This window comes from Cicer arietinum, chromosome 7 (assembly GCF_000331145.2).
Source record: "Cicer arietinum cultivar CDC Frontier isolate Library 1 chromosome 7, Cicar.CDCFrontier_v2.0, whole genome shotgun sequence".
NCBI lineage: Eukaryota > Viridiplantae > Streptophyta > Magnoliopsida > Fabales > Fabaceae > Cicer > Cicer arietinum.
The window spans coordinates 14754619-14772559 of record NC_021166.2 but is presented as its reverse complement, the minus strand read 5'-3'; the positions used below and the strand labels follow the sequence as shown (position 1 = coordinate 14772559).

General features: G+C 30.9%; 3 protein-coding genes and 1 pseudogene across 3 annotated transcripts in view; 2 read left to right on the top strand and 2 right to left on the bottom strand.

Moving 5' to 3' along the window:
- The first annotated feature begins 5327 nt into the window (after nucleotides 1-5327).
- On the top strand, nucleotides 5328-7175 carry LOC101507010 (probable pectate lyase 16; annotated as a pseudogene).
- A 1780-nt stretch (nucleotides 7176-8955) lies between these two features.
- LOC101506356 (pectate lyase 1-like) lies at nucleotides 8956-10782 on the top strand. Its single transcript, XM_004509175.1, has 4 exons — nucleotides 8956-9417; nucleotides 9735-10090; nucleotides 10318-10450; nucleotides 10558-10782. Exons 1-4 carry the CDS (start codon nucleotides 8956-8958, stop codon nucleotides 10780-10782), a joined length of 1176 nt encoding a protein of 391 aa, XP_004509232.1.
- A 1611-nt stretch (nucleotides 10783-12393) lies between these two features.
- Nucleotides 12394-14494, bottom strand: LOC101506677 (serine/threonine receptor-like kinase NFP). The gene has a single exon (XM_004509176.4). The coding sequence runs from the start codon at nucleotides 14347-14349 to the stop codon at nucleotides 12538-12540; it is 1812 nt and encodes a 603-aa protein (XP_004509233.1). The 5' UTR covers nucleotides 14350-14494; the 3' UTR covers nucleotides 12394-12537.
- Nucleotides 14495-15556: 1062 nt separating this feature from the next.
- LOC101505826 (V-type proton ATPase subunit H) overlaps nucleotides 15557-17941 on the bottom strand; it is a 6647-nt gene continuing 4262 nt past the window's right edge. The window contains exons 9-12 of the mRNA XM_073363419.1: nucleotides 17771-17896; nucleotides 17390-17515; nucleotides 16492-16671; nucleotides 15557-16032 (exon numbers count right to left, since the gene is read on the bottom strand). Of these exons, the coding sequence (XP_073219520.1) occupies nucleotides 15784-16032; nucleotides 16492-16671; nucleotides 17390-17515; nucleotides 17771-17896 (681 nt within the window). The 3' untranslated portion in view covers nucleotides 15557-15783. The remainder of the gene's footprint in view (nucleotides 16033-16491; nucleotides 16672-17389; nucleotides 17516-17770; nucleotides 17897-17941) is intronic.

Genomic DNA, 17941 nt, shown 5'->3' with positions numbered 1-17941 from the left:
CCAAACTCGAACAAACTATGGCTCCTTCGAGGTGGTTTCTGTTTTCAGTTCATAAATTTTTTAAAAACTGAAATCAGTTTTGAGTTTTAAATTTTAGCTTTTGTTTTTCATTTTGAATTTTAATTCTCAATTGAATTTCAGTTTTTATTTTATTTAAATTTAATTATTTTTATTACAAGTTCACTATATATAAAAAAATATTGCTACATAAAAATAATTTTAAATAAATTTTTTAATTATTTTAAAATAATTCCAAAATTATAAAATTATAATTATTTTAATAATACTCGTTGAAAGTAGTAGTTATAAAAAATGACTATCGTAGTAGTGATCAATCGTTGAATGCAATTGTTGAAGATGCGCAAACCCGAGATGTAGGATTGAATTGTGTTTGTTTAAATTAAAACTATTTTCTCAATTCTAATATTGATTTAATGACTTAAATAGTTTTAATTAATTAGAGGCAATAATAAAACAAATAATGCAGATGCAAAAACAACACATAGGATTTTATCCTGATTCACCACCAATTTGGTAGCTATGTCAATTCCCATTACACATACATATTTATCCACTAATTCAAAATGTCGATCTTCTCAAAACAACCTGAACCTGCAGACTTTTTAAGGCAAGTCACACCTTGCCCCTACAAGTCAAATCTTCTCTACACAACCTGAAACCTACAAATTGTTAAATGCAAACTACCCATTTGTTCCTACAAGTCAATTCTTCTCAACACAATATGAGATTCACAAATTGCTTGAGGCACACTAAAGCCACTATTGGGCTGGGTTACTAAGAGTTTAAAACTAGTTTGATTTTGCTTCTTCTAAGAAGATTTAATACAATGATTTTCCCACATTACACACTTAGAATATTTTACTTTGAAGGAGTGTTTTGCTAGAACTTAAAACCTTCAACTCTAAATGCTTAGAAAAGTTGAGCTCTTAAGGTTTTTCTGAATAACTTTGATTTTTAGGATATCTGAGCTTGTTGGTTTGTTGAATTCTTCTTTAGCATTAAGTATCTATTTGTAGTTAAAATTAGGGCTTCAGTTTAGTCCCTTGTGAATTATGAATCGTATCTTCATTCCAACTTGGTCAACAAATATTTCTTCTAAATATAATTATGACATATATGTTTTGATAATATGATAGTAAGCCAATTCTTTATTTTTGAATTTGATCTGACCAATTCTTCTAGAAAGATATTGTGCGTATTTGTTCAAATTAAGTTTGCATATTGATTCACTTGAGTCTTCCTTCACACGCTTGATTTGATTTCGGCGGGAATAATTATTGGTTTCTTCTTGGGCCTTTAGAAGTAAGGATACGACAAAGTTCAATTCAGTATGTTGCTCAATCTATTAGAGCCTTTGACCTACCATCACAATTGTTGACTTTTCTCCATTAGTATCATTGACTTGATTGTTGGAGTCAAATGTTGTGTTGCTTGAATAATTTTGTTAGCTGCAGAACTGCGTGACTTAAAATTAGTGGCATGGGAAACTTCACCTTTGTTGCATTATCATAGTCAATGCAACTTTAGAGGCTGCTTATCTAAAGTAACATTCTAGAAAATGTTGCAATAATTAGAGCTAGCAGAAAATGAGCTTCAAAGACAGGCTTGAATAGTAGCCTCGAATTTCCAAGTCATGCAGAAATTAGAATTCATCAGAGGTATATGAAAATTCTGTTCATTAGAGGCATGCATACATATTTTTCATCAGATGCATGTAGAAACAATGTTCATCAAAAGCATGTAAAACTATTGTTTATCAAAGGCATGCTATAGTTACTGTTCATTTGAGGCATGAAAACTCCAGAGACATGTTGAATCTTCATAGGCACAAAATTCTTTAGAGACACGCTGAACTACCATAAATATGTTGAGTTGGCAGAAGCACTCTATTAGTGGCAAGTGCGTGTACTTTTTCAAAATGTGCATTTTTTCGATCATGAGGATTTCGTTGACTGATTTGATTTCTTTTCCACTAAACTTTTTACTTTCTCTGGTCGTTTCCTCTGGTATTTTTCTTCTTATTTCTTGCTTATGGTATCTTCTTCAGATTTGTTGTTTTAATTCCTGCACACTTAATGAAACCATTAGTTCAGACAAATTGTTCTCATAAAATACATTTGTTAACATCAAAATACAAGAGGAAACCCAACTTGATTCCAACAACTGCAATGGTCAAAATAGACAATTGATAGTTGGAGGCGATGGTCGGAGCATGACTAACACTAATTGTAGTGGTGGAAGATGGTGGTTGGAGGTGTGTGGTTAATTGGTAGTGGTAATGGATATTGGAGATGGTGATCAGCGTTGGTGGTGGTGGTCAGAGGTGGATGACCGGTGGTTGGAAATGGTGATGGTGGTTATCAGAGGTAGATGGTCAACGGTGTTGGTGGTGGTTAGAGGTGAATGAGTGGTTAAATGGAGATGGTTGGTGGTGCTGACGATGGTCAGAGATGGTGGCAGTGGTTGTGAGAAGTGTGGCTAGTGTTGTTGGAAGTTGTTGTTGAAGATGGAAGTGGTCGGCGGCGATGGTCGAAGATTGGTGGTCGGTGATGGTGATGGTGATGGTGGTCGGAGATGGTAATCGATAGTTTTTGGAGTGGTACTTATGTCATTGACGATATCATGTTAAGATTAAAACAAAAACAAGAATTATAAAACTTATTTTTTTAGTTTTAAAATTAATGAAAATCAATTTCAAAACAAAAACTTTTTTGGGTAAAATAAGGCTAAGTTGTTTTTTTACTTAATTTTAAAACAATTTTTCTTTAAAATTCAAAATTAAACGAATGAATTTTATAATTCTTTGTTTTTATTTGAAGAATAAAAAAAGAGGTTTGAGGGCAAAAAATACTGCCGAATTGCTTTATTTTGGTTTTTTGTTTTAAGTTGTAAGAAAATTATATATGATTGTATAACTTCAATTCAATTATGTCCAACAGCTAGGTTTAAGTGTTTGTTTCATCTGCCTTTAAAAAGTGGTAATCTCAATATGAAGCATGTGATTTTATTTTTTTTGAATAAATTGTGTTTATTGCATTTCATTGATAATAATATGCTCAATATAATAAGATATTTCTACCCAAATATAAAAATAAGGGTTGAATATAGTCACATTTGTAAGAGTTTGAGCAACCTCATTCGTTTTTCTCATAACAAACTCTACATAAGTGGTTCCGAAAAATGAAGCATGGGATGTGGAATGCATATATGTGTCTTCACAACTTGTTTTGTGTGTGCTTGTCTGTATTAAAGTGAGTCGATGATGCATGGAACAAGAGAGCGTCCAGAGAAATAAAATAATGAAAGAACACTTATTTGGTGGAGAAGCAATCATTATCAGATGCCTTAAATGTTGAGTTTAAGTGTGAGTGATTAAGTTTCATATTGACTAAGAATAAGTTAAATATTGGATATACAAGAGTGGTGATCCATATACCTAATATCTTAAGGTTTTGAGTTAAGATGTGGTGTTGAAGTCTCTTATGGTCCTTAAGCATTTAGCTCATTGTTGTTTCCCGTACCCCAGACCCTCCAACAAGTGGTATCAGAACTAAGTTCTCCTTGGCGGAGTAGCAAGAATGGATCTTGATATTGGATCTTTGCATCGAAAGTCTTCCTAGCGATGCAATTAGGAGGAAAGTTTTGTTGGTAAGGTGGTGCAAATATATAGGATGTGTGAGACACACAATTGAGGGAGAGATTGTTGGATTCAAGTGTGAGTGGTTAAATCTCATTGATTAAGAATAAATTAAATGTTGGATATATAAGAGTAGTGATCTATATACATAATGCCTTAAAGCTTTGGATTGAGATGTGGTGTCAAAGTCTCTTATGGTCTTAAAGCATTTGGACATATTGTTGCTCTCCATACCCCAAACAAATTAAACGAGTATGGAGTGCATATATGTGTCTTCACAACTTACTTTTTGTTTGTTTGTACTTAAATTGAGCCGACGATGCATGGAGCAAGAAGACGTCCAAGAGAGCTATTATAACGTGAAAGAACACTTATTTAATGTAGAAGCAATCATCACCGTACTCTCTTTTGTGATTTTGTGACCTCTATGTCATTAATAAGAGAGACAATAAAATTAAAAGGAGACAAAAACATTGAAGAATGAGATACACTTTGTTACTAGTAGCAATGCTAATTAATTGTAATTTTCTTTCGATAAACAATTTGCAAGCTAATTCCATCCTCCTATATTACGACCCCAATGAATAAGCTTGAATTTTAATGGAAAAAAATGCATTTGTGTATTTTAGAGCATGTCTCTTTTTGATTTTAGATTGAATTATTTTTGTTTTATCTTTATCAAGAAATCGAGTTTCTTGAGATCTTCATTTCACAAGTTTTATCATTATCTTCTCTATAAAAATTTGAATGTGAAACCTCAATCATTCTTATTTTTTTTATATTTTTGTTTCTTTCTTTGTTAACATTTGATTCTTGGTGCTTCTTAAAAAAAATCATTTGATTCTTGATTTTTCAAATTTTGCACTTATAATTATTGTAATTTACAATTTCTTTCTTATTTAGAGAAAAAATAAATTTAAAATTTTAAAATATAGGAGAAATCTGGTTGTTTTCCTTGTTTCCACACTCTAATCTCCTTAAAAAAAATTGTGTTAGATTGTTCCTTTATCATTTCTTCTATCTTATTATTGTTATCGCTTTCCTCAGTCTTGTGTATGTTTACTATTAGAATTGTTTTTTCCTAGTGTCACCGAGGATCGATTTCTTTGAAGAATGGAAGACTAAAGAGAGTATTTGAGTGAGAGAGAGGTCATGGCCATTTTATTATCTATGCTAGTAATACTTTCGATTTACAAATTTATTCCTTAATTATCTAATTTTAAATAATCATATACCGTAAATTGCTAATTGTTAATGATATACTCAAACAATGACAAATCATCTATTTAATTAGTCACCATATATTAATAAATACAATAACGATAATAATATTGATAGGCACCATTTAGTTTGCCTAATCCATATGTATTTATGGCTCCCATATATGTTGTCTAGTTTTTTTTTTCTTAAACAAACTTCACTGTCTTTTTTCTATTCATTGTTTCCATCTTAAATGAGTTAGTCCCTTGACCTTAACTTGATCCAACAATTTGAACAAACTTCCAAACCCCTAGGAATTACTAACCATTTTGATTTAAATAATCACAATCTCACACTATTATTCTTCAATATAAAAACTAAGCAAAACCCTTATTCCATACTACCTCTCTCTTCTCAATAACTCAATTTGTATTTAAATTAGTTCATAAACAAGTATATTAATTGAACCATGGCTGCTCATCAAACAATAAATTCCTCCTTTTGGTGCTTTATTTTAGTTATTGTGATGGTAATGTTATCACTAAAAATGTTAGTTATGCCAAGCAATCTAAAATAGAAGGTATGAAAATGAATGTGATTGATCAATGTTGGAAATTTAATTATGAATGTAGGAAACATCGACAATAGCTTGTCGCGTGTTCAGTTGGCTATGTAGAAAGACAAACAACGCAGCTAAATCCTTTATGCATTATAAAGTTATGGATCCTAGTGACCACCTCTTAAATCCAAGACCGGACACCTTGAAATATGGAGCTTTTTGCATTCATGGAAAAGTTTGGATCATATTTCAAAAGGACATTATCATTAGACTTGAGAGACCCTTTCGCATTAGTAGTTTCGCCATTGTTGATGGTCGAGGTGTATCGTCCACATCACTGATAATGCATGTTCGATGATTTATAAGGTAATAATTTAAACAAACATGATATTATAAAAAAAAATTGAATTTGAGATGAAAATTGGAGATGAAACAAATGCAATTTATATCAGGTTTATCGTTTCTAATAATATGTTAAGAAAAAAGTGATAAAAAAAATGAAATAAAAACAAATTTTTATTGTCTATAGTAACGAATAATAAAAAGAGGAAAAATAAGTATCTTTTTGTCCATAATTTTTTTATCATACAAGAGTTTACACATTATAATTTTTAAATTTCTTCTTTTATTATTTGTGCACATATCTTCCATTTCTTAACTTAAAATGACATGTTTATTATTTGTTATTAGGCAACAAACATAATCATCCACAAAATTTGGATTCATCATTATCGACGTCAACCTCCCGGAACGGTGATGGGTCCCAATGGAAAGATAATATCATTGGATCAAGTAGATGGAGATGCAATTAGATTGATTTCTGCTACAAATATTTGGATAGATTATAACACACTTTTTAATTGTCAAGATGATCTTCTCATGTTACATAAGGTTCTAATAAGGTGACAATCTCCAACAATTGGTTTAGGGAGCAAAATAAGGTTATACTTTTTGGACATAATGATAGATTTGTGAGAGATAAAAACATGAAAGCCATTGTGGTATATAATTACTTTGGACCTAATAGCCACCAACACACGCCTAGGTAATTAATAATTGTCAACACTTCTAACGAGTTAAGTGGAAATGCATAGTTGAAGTCTAACTAAAATGCATCATATTGCTACAAATTACATATTTTATAACCTTTTAAAAATAACTATAAAATACTGAATTTTTTTAATAGATGTTAGTATAAAACTAAATTACACCTATATTACGTTTCTTTTATATTAAAAAGATATAATTAGTCGAATTATTAATTACAATTTTTATTAACTAATTAAAAAAATTACAGATTTCGTCATGGATATGCACGTGTTGCGAACAATATATACATGAGATGGGTGCAATATGCAATAAGTGGAACCAAGGAACCAAGCCTTAAAAGACAATCAAACCTCTTCATAGCACCATCGACGGGGAATAAAAAGGTAATTAATTTATGCAAAACACCAAACTCTTATGATCATGTCCTTTATAAAATGGTTTCAATATGCTATATTAATTGATTGATTATATAATGTGTGCAGGCGACATGAGAAAAAGTAATAATAAAATTGTTGAGAAAAAGTAATAATAAAATTGTTGATACGTGGAAATTTTTTTCAGTTTGGAGATGCTTTTGGAAATAGGATATCATTTAAAGAAATAAAAAGTGGACAAGTAAAAACACCTGTTTATAACTCTGAGCAGAATTTTGAAATTGTTAATATCAAATACGTAAGATAATTGATAAGTTCATCGAAAATGTTGTAGTAGTGTAAAATCTCAATATATTGAATTAAAATTCATGAAGAATAAACATTCAAAAAAAATATATTACAAATAGATTTTACCAGTTGGAGACTGGAGTATGGGATTCAAATTAACAAATATTCATGGAATATAGTTTGCAATGGGTATTATTATATACTTAAGTTTGGAATATACTTTTGGGAGGCAAACTAGTATAGGTTGGTAAACCCCTTATTGTACTAAAAAAAAAAATATTAATGGTTACTACATTATATTTCATCTGAAATAAATTATAAATCAAAATTGATCAAATTATGTGTATTAAGAAAAATAGTCGATCGCCTTTGTTTTATGCAGTCTTAATAAAAAATTAATTCAATTTCTTAAATTACTTTCTATAATCAATAAATTGTATCATACCAAAAAAAATTGAATACTTAAAAAGTTAAAAACTTAAATTAAATGAATAATATTTTATAAATACTATTATTAAAAAGTAAATAAGTTAAGGATATTTTTTTATATTTCATTGTAAAATAATATAAATAAATTTTGTTTGTATTTCGTTATGCAGAGAGTATAACAATGCATGCATGGTTGTTATGGTTCTAGTTATTGTTATCAACTTAGTTTTATTCCATTATATAGCATTCCTCTTGAATTATGTAATAAAACTAATTTAGCAACAACAACAAAATTACAATATCTAGTCTTTACAAAAGTAAGGGAAAAGTTAAATTTATTCCCTCACAATGTTGTAGGGTCATATATGCACCGATCTTTTGTATTTGATATGATCATTTTTACATATAGGATTAAGCTCACTTGTCTAACAATCACAAAATTATTGTAAGTTAAAAGAACATTATATAGAAGTTGTTCATTTAAGTTACACAGACAAGACATGAGACTTTTATGTTAATATAAATTTATTTTAAATATACTTAAAAAATAGAATTTAGTTTATATAGAACAATGACCAAATTTAGAATATATTATGTCTCTATTTGGTTTTAGATTGAACTATTTCTCTTATCCCTTATTAAGAAATTAGGTTTATTGTGATGTTTATTTCAAAATATATGAAATAACAACAAAATAGATTGAATTAAACTAATAAAAATTATTAAAAAAAATTTAAAAACCGACAAATAATATATAAATGCAATATATCATACTGATAAAAAATAAATATGTATTAAATTTTATGATTGCGGTTTAGTTCAGATTTAGAAAAATAATCTGAAATCCGATATGTACGGTTTTCAGAAAAGGACACCTAAAAATATTTAAAAGTATTCCATTTTGTGAGATTTTTTATTTATTTTGGATCAATTTGCAATTATTTTTTGGATTGATTTAGAGGTGAACACCCCTAATAACAATATAAGATTGGTAGGCAATATTTAGTTTGCCTAACTCATTTGTATTTATCACTCCAATTATGTTCTCTGATTATTGTTCAAATTTCGTTAATTGTTCGATAATAAATCTGTTACAATATAATTTTTTTAAAACTTAGGATTTTAAACAAATGTAACCGTCTTCTTTCTATTCATAGTTTCTCTCTTAAACAAGTTAGAGGGTCCTTTGGCCTTAGCTTGACACAACAACTTTGAACAACTTTCTAAGCCCCATACAATCTCAATAACAACTTTAATCTATATAATCATAAGTTCACACTATTATTCTTCAATATAAAAACTAAGTAAAATCCTTCTTATATACTATCCCTCTCTTCTCCATAGCTCAATTTGTATTATCTTTGAATTAATTCAGAAACAAGTATATAAATTGAATCATGACTGGTCATCAAATAATCAATTACTCATTTTGGAGCTTTGTATTAGTTGTTGTGATGGTAACATTTTTCACTACAAATGTTAGTTCTGCTAAACAATCTCAAATAGAAGGTATGGAAATGAATGTGATTGATAAATGTTGGAGATTTAATCCTGAATGGAGGAAACATCGACAACAACTTGCTAAGTGCTCAATTGGCTATGTAGGAAAAATGACAAACAACATAGGTAAAGACCTCGTTCATTATAAAGTTATTGATTCTAGTGACAACCCTTTAAACCTACAACCTGGAACTTTGAGATATGGAGCTTCTAACATTCAAGGCAAAGTTTGGATCACATTCCAAAGGAACATGAACATTAGGCTTGAGAGACCCCTTCTCATTAGTAGTTTCACTACCATTGACGGTCGAGGCGTTGATGTCCACATCGCTAATAATGCATGTTTGATGATCTATAAGGTAGTAATTAATAACAAACTTGATACTACTAAAAAATAATTGAATTTGAGATGAAAATTAGAGATGAAACATATGCAATTTATATTTGTTTTATCGTTTCTAACAATAAAATAGAGACAATTTTTTATCGTCTCTAACAACTAACAATAAAATTAGAGACACATTATTATTATTTTATCTAATTTTAGATAATAATATTCTTTTATCATACTAGATTTTATAATTATTATTATAATTTTTAAATTTCTTCCTTTATTATTCATGCACATATCTTTCACTTTTTAACTTAGAATGATATGTTTATTGTTTGTTATTAGGCAACAAACATAATCATCCATGGAATTAGGGTTCATCATTGTCGACCTCAAGTTCCCGGAATGGTGATGGGTCCTAATGGAAAGATAATTCCGTTGGGTCAAGTGGATGGAGATGCAATTAGATTGGTTTCTGCTTCAAAGATTTGGATTGATCATAATACGCTTTATGATTGTCAAGACGGTCTTCTTGATGTTACGCGGGGTTCTACTGATGTGACAATCTCCAACAATTGGTTTAGGGAGCAAAATAAGGTTATGTTTCTTGGACACGATGATGGATTCATGAGAGACAAGAACATGAAAGTAACTGTTATATACAACTATTTTGGACCTAATTGCCGCCAACGCATGCCTAGGTAATTAATAATTGCAAAATTCAGTAGTTAAAAAACAAGTTCAATAGAGATGCATTGTCAATGAGAACTTATCATATTATTACACTAATTTAATTTGTAATCATATTTTAAAAATAACAGCAAAACACCACATTTTTTTGTTAGAGGTCGGTATAAACTAAAAATGCATCTTTCAATTTACTGACAAAGTTATTGATTATCTTAATTATTAATTAAAAATGTTATAGAATTCGTCATGGATATGCGCATGTTGCAAACAATCTATACATGGGATGGACGCAATATGCAATTGGTGGAAGCATGGAACCAAGCCTTAAAAGTCAATCAAACCTTTTCATAGCACCAACGGAGAATAAGGAGGTAATGATTTCATGCAATATATATACCAATTTCTTATGACTGTGTCTTTTATAAAATGGTTTCAATATATTATATTAATTGATTGATTAATTATATAATGTGTGCAGGTGACATGGAGAAAAAGTAGTAATGGAATTGGAGATACGTGGGAATTTTATTCAGTTGGTGACGCCTTTGAAAATGGTGCATCCTTCATAGATACAAAAGGTGGACAAGTGAAAAAACCCAATTATAACCCTGAACAAAATTTTGAAGTTATTGATTCCAAATATGTGAGATCATTGACAAGCTCCTCGGGAATTTTACAATGCAGTAAAACTTCAATATGTTGAGTTAAAATTTGTGAGAAATAACTTCCTCAATCTCATAAATCACAAATTTATTAATTTTGAAATATTAAATATTCCTGTACTAAAAAAAATGAATATTGATGAAAATTGTTTTCCATTCTGTTACAATTTCACTATTATATATAGAGAACAATGTAATGAATATTATTATACACTTAAACTTAGGCTTGAAATATACTTTGGTAGGCTGACTTGTATAGGTTGAGGATTCAAGCCCCTTGTTGTACTAAAAAATGTTATTTGCTTATATTACTTTATAGGACAGATAAATTGAATTATTGAAAATATAAAATTTAAATGAATTGAAGAATATTTATAGATATTCATACTATTATTAAATAATAGAGAATTTATTGATATTTACTTGTACTTCATTGTAAAAAAATATAAATTAATAATAGAGAATTTATTGATATTTACTTATATTTTATTGTAAAAAATATAAATTCATTTTGTTTATATTTTATTTTAAAGAGTGTATATCAATGTGCCATTGTTATGGTTCTGGTTAATATTACCAACTTAATTTAATTCCACTATATCACTAGTCTTGAATTATGTAATTATTCAAAAAAAAATATTTAACAGAAACAATATTTACAAAATATAGTATTTAAGGAAGGAAAAGGTTGTCTAAAAAACAAGGGAAGGAAAAAGTTAAATTTATTTCTTCACAACCACACAGGGTCATATATGCATCAATCTTTTATCATTGATATGATCATTTTGACATATAATAATATTAAGTTCACTTGCACGACAATTATAAAATGAATTTTAAAAATTTATTGTAGGTTAAAAAAATACTATATAAAAAAGTTGTTCACTTAAGTTACATAAATAAGACATGAGATTTTAAAAAATCTAACTACGCTAATATAAGTTTTTCTGAAATATACTTAAAAAAAATAAAAATTCATAGGAACATTACCAAATTGTTTTCATATTTCAAACTTCCTCTGTTAACTATTGTAAGTAAAAAAATCGCCTCAAATATTGTAACTATTATAAATAAAAAGTTATTTATTTTTTATTCATTTAATGCTAGTACTCATTAAATGTTGGTAGTTCAGTGCTTGACATTAAAAATGACAATTTAATAAATTTAAAATATGTTTTTATAATCTAAAAAGTATTTATTTTTGTTAATAATCTGAATAATTAGTTGTTAAGGAATGTGACATTTCATAGGGTGATATCATCCAATATCTAACTGGTCCTAGGTGAACGAAGAGAGTCCACACATACTATTTTCTATACAAAGACAGTGTATCAAAGATTAACATGTGTTTGCTTTCACGTTGGGTAGCTCTAGACACGCGGTGAACATGAAGCCACATACTTTTAGTTTATCTATTTTCAAAAACATATATATGTTTAACTCTTCTTGAATTTATATGTACACCACTTCTCTTATTGATCATAATATAAGCAAACTAGTAAACAGTATGTGCTCCAGCACAAATATGGAAAAACATTAACAGAAAATAGTGTAAGACTTATGTGTATTTACATGGCAATCTACTAAGTAAGGCACAAACAAACACCTAATTTAAATTTGAGATACTGAATCAACATTCACTTAAATAATAGGGGATATAAGGTTCGCTTGATGGCTTGAGTGTGGGAGCTAAAGAGTGGAGTTTTAAAGAAGTTGTGGGGTTGATCATAATCTTCCGTAAAATATTAACAATACTAATTACTAACCTTAGCCGTTGAAAAAAAACATTCACTTAATCAACGAGCTGTGATGGGAGTAACCATTCCAGTATCCTCTAGATCTAATCCAAAATTCCATGATCTTTCTAATGTGGTAGTAGAGTGTTGAGTGAGAAGAGAAAGGCTAAGAACAACTTCTCCCATAGTTGGTCTTGACAAAGGTTGTTCTTTAGTGCAATTCACTGCTATAGAGGCCAAGCTAAGAACTTCAACAACATTAAAAAACCTCCCTAACAAAGGATCTATCCATCTTCTAAGCCTTTCATCTCTCTTCTCTTCTATATCAAAAATCTCCCTAATATCTTTCCACGACATATTCACCTCACCATTTTCACTATATGACAACGACTTCTTTCCTGTCAGTAATTCCAACAGAACCACCCCATAAGCAAATACATCAACTTTTGTTATCATAGGATCCTTTGTAGTTCTTGCAGCCGAAAAATTCGCTATCTTGGCCTTAAAGTTTGAGTTAAGAAGGATGTTACTTGATGTGATGTCCCTATGGACTATCCTTGGTTGTGTGTGTTCATGCATGTATTGCAGACCCATCGCAACATCGACCGCTATGCTTAACCTCTGACTCCAAGTGAGGAAAACTCCTGAGCTTGAAGAAGTGGAAAACTCAGAGAACAACCAATTATAAAGAGACCCATTTTCAGCATATTCATATACAAGGAAATGGTTTCCATCATATCCTGAAGAGACACCTATTAGTTTCACCAGATTTGTATGATTTACTTTCTGTAGAATCATCAATTCTTCTGTGACTGTGACCTTCTCCTTAACATTTTTCACAGCTAAAACTAAACCATCTATTTTACCTTTGTATACTGATTCACCTATCTTACACTGTTCGTTGAGGTTCATGGTAGCTTCCATAATTATATCAACTTGATACACTTTTGGCTTACTTACATAGTTTGAAATTTCAGAAATTAACTTATTTGCTATCTCCACAGAAGGCACACACCTATTCTCACAAGCCTTTCTCTTCCTCCAACAATAAACACAAACCATTAATGATAATGAAATCAAAAGAGTGCATACTAGACTCATACCAATGGCAATGATAATAGGAAAATGATTGCTTCTCTTTCTTTCACTTGAATAGTAGTATGATTGAGAAATAACTGGTAAATTTGTCACTGGGATAAAAACTGGAAGATTGGTTGCAGTAGTGAAGTTCTGACCAAAGTTGTTTGCATTTGCAGTGATTATGTCATGTGGTAATGCACCAAACTTGGAAGCTACAAGGGTAACATTGTCATTAGGCTGCCACACATAAGTAATCACATATTCTATCCCTTTTTCAAACTGATAGTTTGAAGGGCATTTACATAACAAAGGGATGACTATTTTGGTGCCTAATTTCAACAAATATGGATTCAGGTTGGGGTTTGAATCTTCTACTGTTTGCCAATTAGTGAGATTCTGAAATGAAATGGTTGAAAGATAGTAGTAACTTTCACCTTGTTTGATGAAGTGTGAGATATTAGCAGAAGAGTAGTTTCCATTTCCACTGCAAGCACAAGTTATAGGTACCAGTAAAAGTTGGCCTGGAATTAGTTCTTTATTTTCATCTTTTATGTTACTTGCTCTTGCAATGGATAGAGGACTGGTGTCAAATATATCGGATATGCTTGTGAGGGTTAAGAAATTTGGAGAGTGAGCATGGTATGCAGCATATGTGTGACAGGAAGGAGGGGAATTCAAAGGGTGTGAGAAGTTTGTTCCATTGATTTGTGGCAATTGAAGTAGGATATGGGTGGCAGAAAAGAACATGAGTGCAAAAAATAGAGTGTGAGATGGAAGGAAGGAAGAAACCATTGTTGTCAAAAGGTGGTGAACAGATGAAAGGCGTGAAAGAAGAGAAAAGGAAATATGTAATTAGTGACAATCAGATTCAGTATTGTTAGTAAAATAGTTTGTGGATTATTAAAATCAGCTGGAGATTTTGTCTATAGCTTTAACCTTTTTTTTTCTTGTGTTACTTTCATATTTCTTGACACATTGGATATTTGTCGGTATGCGATTCATGCACACGAATGGAATTGCAGTAAAAATTCTATACTGGATTTTACTTTTAACGTTTCAGCTAAGAGTGTAATTTGCTTGAGTATTCTACTAGTGCCAAATCCATCTTAGGACGGCTAATTGTCTTTGCTACCAATTTTAACTTGGGATCACGACAACTAGATAGGCTACAGACCAAACCTAAACACCAAATAATTTGAAACCTCCGCACGATTTTTAAGGAGCGAAATTTAAGATTTCTACATCATGCTAAATTTATTTCTAGTACTTAACAAAGTAAACACACCACCAACTCAATAAGCCTATAGTAGTAGAAAGTTGACTCCATCTTGACCCTGATCTCCATCCCAAAATCTTGTGCCCTTCTCCCCTCTAATTCTCAAGTAGCAGTCTGACTCAATAAACAATCCATGGTTTAATCAAATTATCATCATTTACTCCTCTCTATCTCTCACATAAAAGATGCTCTCTCAATAAAATATAGTGAGAGATCAAGAGCAAAATGTTAAACTATACAAAAATGTACAAAATAAAAAACTCTTTTAAGTAATTTTTTCAAAAAAAAAATGTTTGAAAAGCACTGATTAGATTTGTCAGACAATATTAATATGCCCACTGATCACAGCTTGAGTTATTTTAGTATAGATAATTCTCATCATCTACAGCTGAAAAATGAAACAACTCCCTGCCTCAAATGAAATGTATGTCATATCCTTTCCCATATCACTCCTCCGTGCTCCTCAACCAAAAGCAAAGTTGCAGCGAAATCAACCATAATGTTGTCAATGTGCTAGCATATTTCGCTACACAGCAAAGTCAAAGGTCTATCTACGCTCTGGCAAAGTATGTCAATAATTTCCTCATCCTTCAAATCATTATTTTTTGGAAAATAGTTCAAAATTTAATTAGCTCATTTTTCAAGAAATTATATATCCATGCTAACGAGAAATTTTGATTTCTAAAATCTGTATTCAACAGGCCCGCAAAGCACAACCGAGTATAAAGTTACAAAACTTGATTTATTCAATAGCAGAATATCAAGGATACTTATTTCTCATATCAAACTTTTTCTAAGGCTTCAAACCGAAATCTTAATAGTAATAGACAATAATAAATTATTAAAACAATGAATAAGCCTTGTACATAGGAGAGTCAATCTCATTTGTGAGACAGCATGAGAGCTCATGTAATTAAGTGCATGGAATAGGCCACCCCACCAAAATATAACTATACCTGCAAGAAGCTTGCATACTTTGCACCCAAGAAAAGCCGTTGGATGCAGAGCAGTGCATTTTTAGTAACCTCCGCACTCTCATGATTCATTAGTTTCATCACTCGTTCCTTGGCTTTAAGGTCTGTAACAATGATCCGACCAGCCGGATGGCACTGGATGAACTGTGAAATGTCAAAGCAAGCAACAGCTAGAGTCCTTGGATCATTGGACGTGTCCAAAATTGTTAATAGGACCCTTAGAATCTGCAACAGATGAAGATAGTTTTAATAGATTGTAGATGAATGTTTGTGAGAAGATAAAGAGCGCACAATAAGTTTACAATATAATGATCATTCATTTCAGGTTTTTTTTTGCATTCCCAAATTGCTCCACATACATAATCATCTGTTCTTGCTAAAGAAATGCCTATATCACTGTTGGGCAAAGCAACATTCATTTTATAAATGCCTGGTGGAATCCATAAGCAAGAGGGAACAACACATAAGTGGGTTTTCTACACTCATATGAGCGTAATCTTATTTCTATGTTTCCGATTTCTAACAAGGGAAACACGTTTTGAGCCCCAAAGGTACCAGTTTTTATACTCCGTGAAATAACAAAAATAGTACGGAATCACAAGTATGCCTTTTTTATTTTTTTACAGCCAAAAATTTCAGGTGTACTTAAATAAGAAATGAATTGAAGCCCAAAAGCACAGATACCTGGAAATCATGCTCTTCAAAGTTTGTTATATTTTCTCGCCAAAATATGGGATCTTTGTGCATGGGGGACCAATCCAGATTGCCGAGAAGAACTTCTTGCTTGTACTTATCAAAAGAACTTAGTTTCTTGATGTTGTCCTTAAGCCCTTCTTCCAGGGAATTAAGTGCCTCCAACAAGTCCTATGAAAACCTTCTTATCAATATAAAATTCGGGAAAGCTACATGAAATAGGTACTTTCAAGAGAAAATGCAACCAGATGCTAGAAGAGAGATAAACTTCTAGAAATGTAAGGTCTCCATAATGGGAGAAGAACAAAGTAGAGCTTTATAATAATCAAAATAGTGCCAATTCGAGCAAAAAGTAAGCACAAATACAAAGAGCTCTTCATAAATTAGGAAAAAAGGTGATTGGTAGATCACTATAAATGTGTATTCAAGTAACTAACACAATGTTTTATAAATGTTTATATATGCTTGTGCAGAAAATGCATATTAAAACAAGAGCAGGAAATACGTGGTTATGAAAAAACAAGCAAGGTAATAGATGGTGTTGAGGTAACAAGCATCACTATTATCTAATCCAATTTTATCAACCACATTTTCAAGTCATTAGACATATGCTGTGGGATCCAATCATTCCAATGAGTTCTGAGAAGACAGTTACCCTGATTTTCCTTTTTCTATTAAACTGCTAACACAATGATGAGAGCAAATATCACAAAACATGATCACAGTCGAAAACTAAATGAGTTCTGATTGCAAATAAATCAACAATGGCGAGATGTACATCAAAATATGCTTCCAGTGATCGAACTCTGTACGGCACCTATTATAGTTTTATGACATTTCAACAAGTATAATTTCAGCTGGAAAATTTGAGCAGGTATTAATTCTTCACCTCATCACTCCATGCTTGTGCTTTCAAACTCTGAACAACTTGTGGCAGCTGAAGATCAACCATCTGGGCACCCAATGTCCCTTTTGACATCAAGTTTTTAAGTGTCAAGACAACAACTCTAACAACCTAACAAAATTGGCAAAGAATTGTGTAACATTAGACTTCTATGACAGATGAAGTTATGAACTTATGAATATATCGGGTTTTTAGTTGCCATCATGGCAAGGGGGAAAAATAAAACAAAAAGTAAAATACAATTTAAGTCAACAGCCATCATAAAATTATAACTAATAATGTCATTTCCAAGAAAAAAGAAACTTAAACAACATATGTTTGTAAGAAAAAATGAGAAGAACTTCTTGTCGAACAAGTCAGCTATACCTTTTCTTTTGTAGAACTCTTAACAACATCAATCAGTCTTGGAAGGGTCCTTGAAGTAGCCAAATATTCAATAGCAGGCTCATAATAGGATAAGAGCCATATGCAGAGACATGTCTCATAAAGAAGCTGTTACAAAAGAATTTCTCGATTAAGTTCCCTTTATTCCCTACA

Bases quoted from the DNA above. Each gene is read 5' to 3' on its own strand.
- LOC101506356 (XM_004509175.1), top strand. From the start codon at position 8,956: ATGACTGGTCATCAAATAATCAATTACTCATTTTGGAGCTTTGTATTA. The intron at 9,418-9,734 runs GTAGTAATTAAT...GTTTGTTATTAG, and splicing joins CATGTTTGATGATCTATAAG to GCAACAAACATAATCATCCA. The intron at 10,091-10,317 runs GTAATTAATAAT...AAAATGTTATAG, and splicing joins TGCCGCCAACGCATGCCTAG to AATTCGTCATGGATATGCGC.
- LOC101506677 (XM_004509176.4), bottom strand. From the start codon at position 14,349: ATGGTTTCTTCCTTCCTTCCATCTCACACTCTATTTTTTGCACTCATG.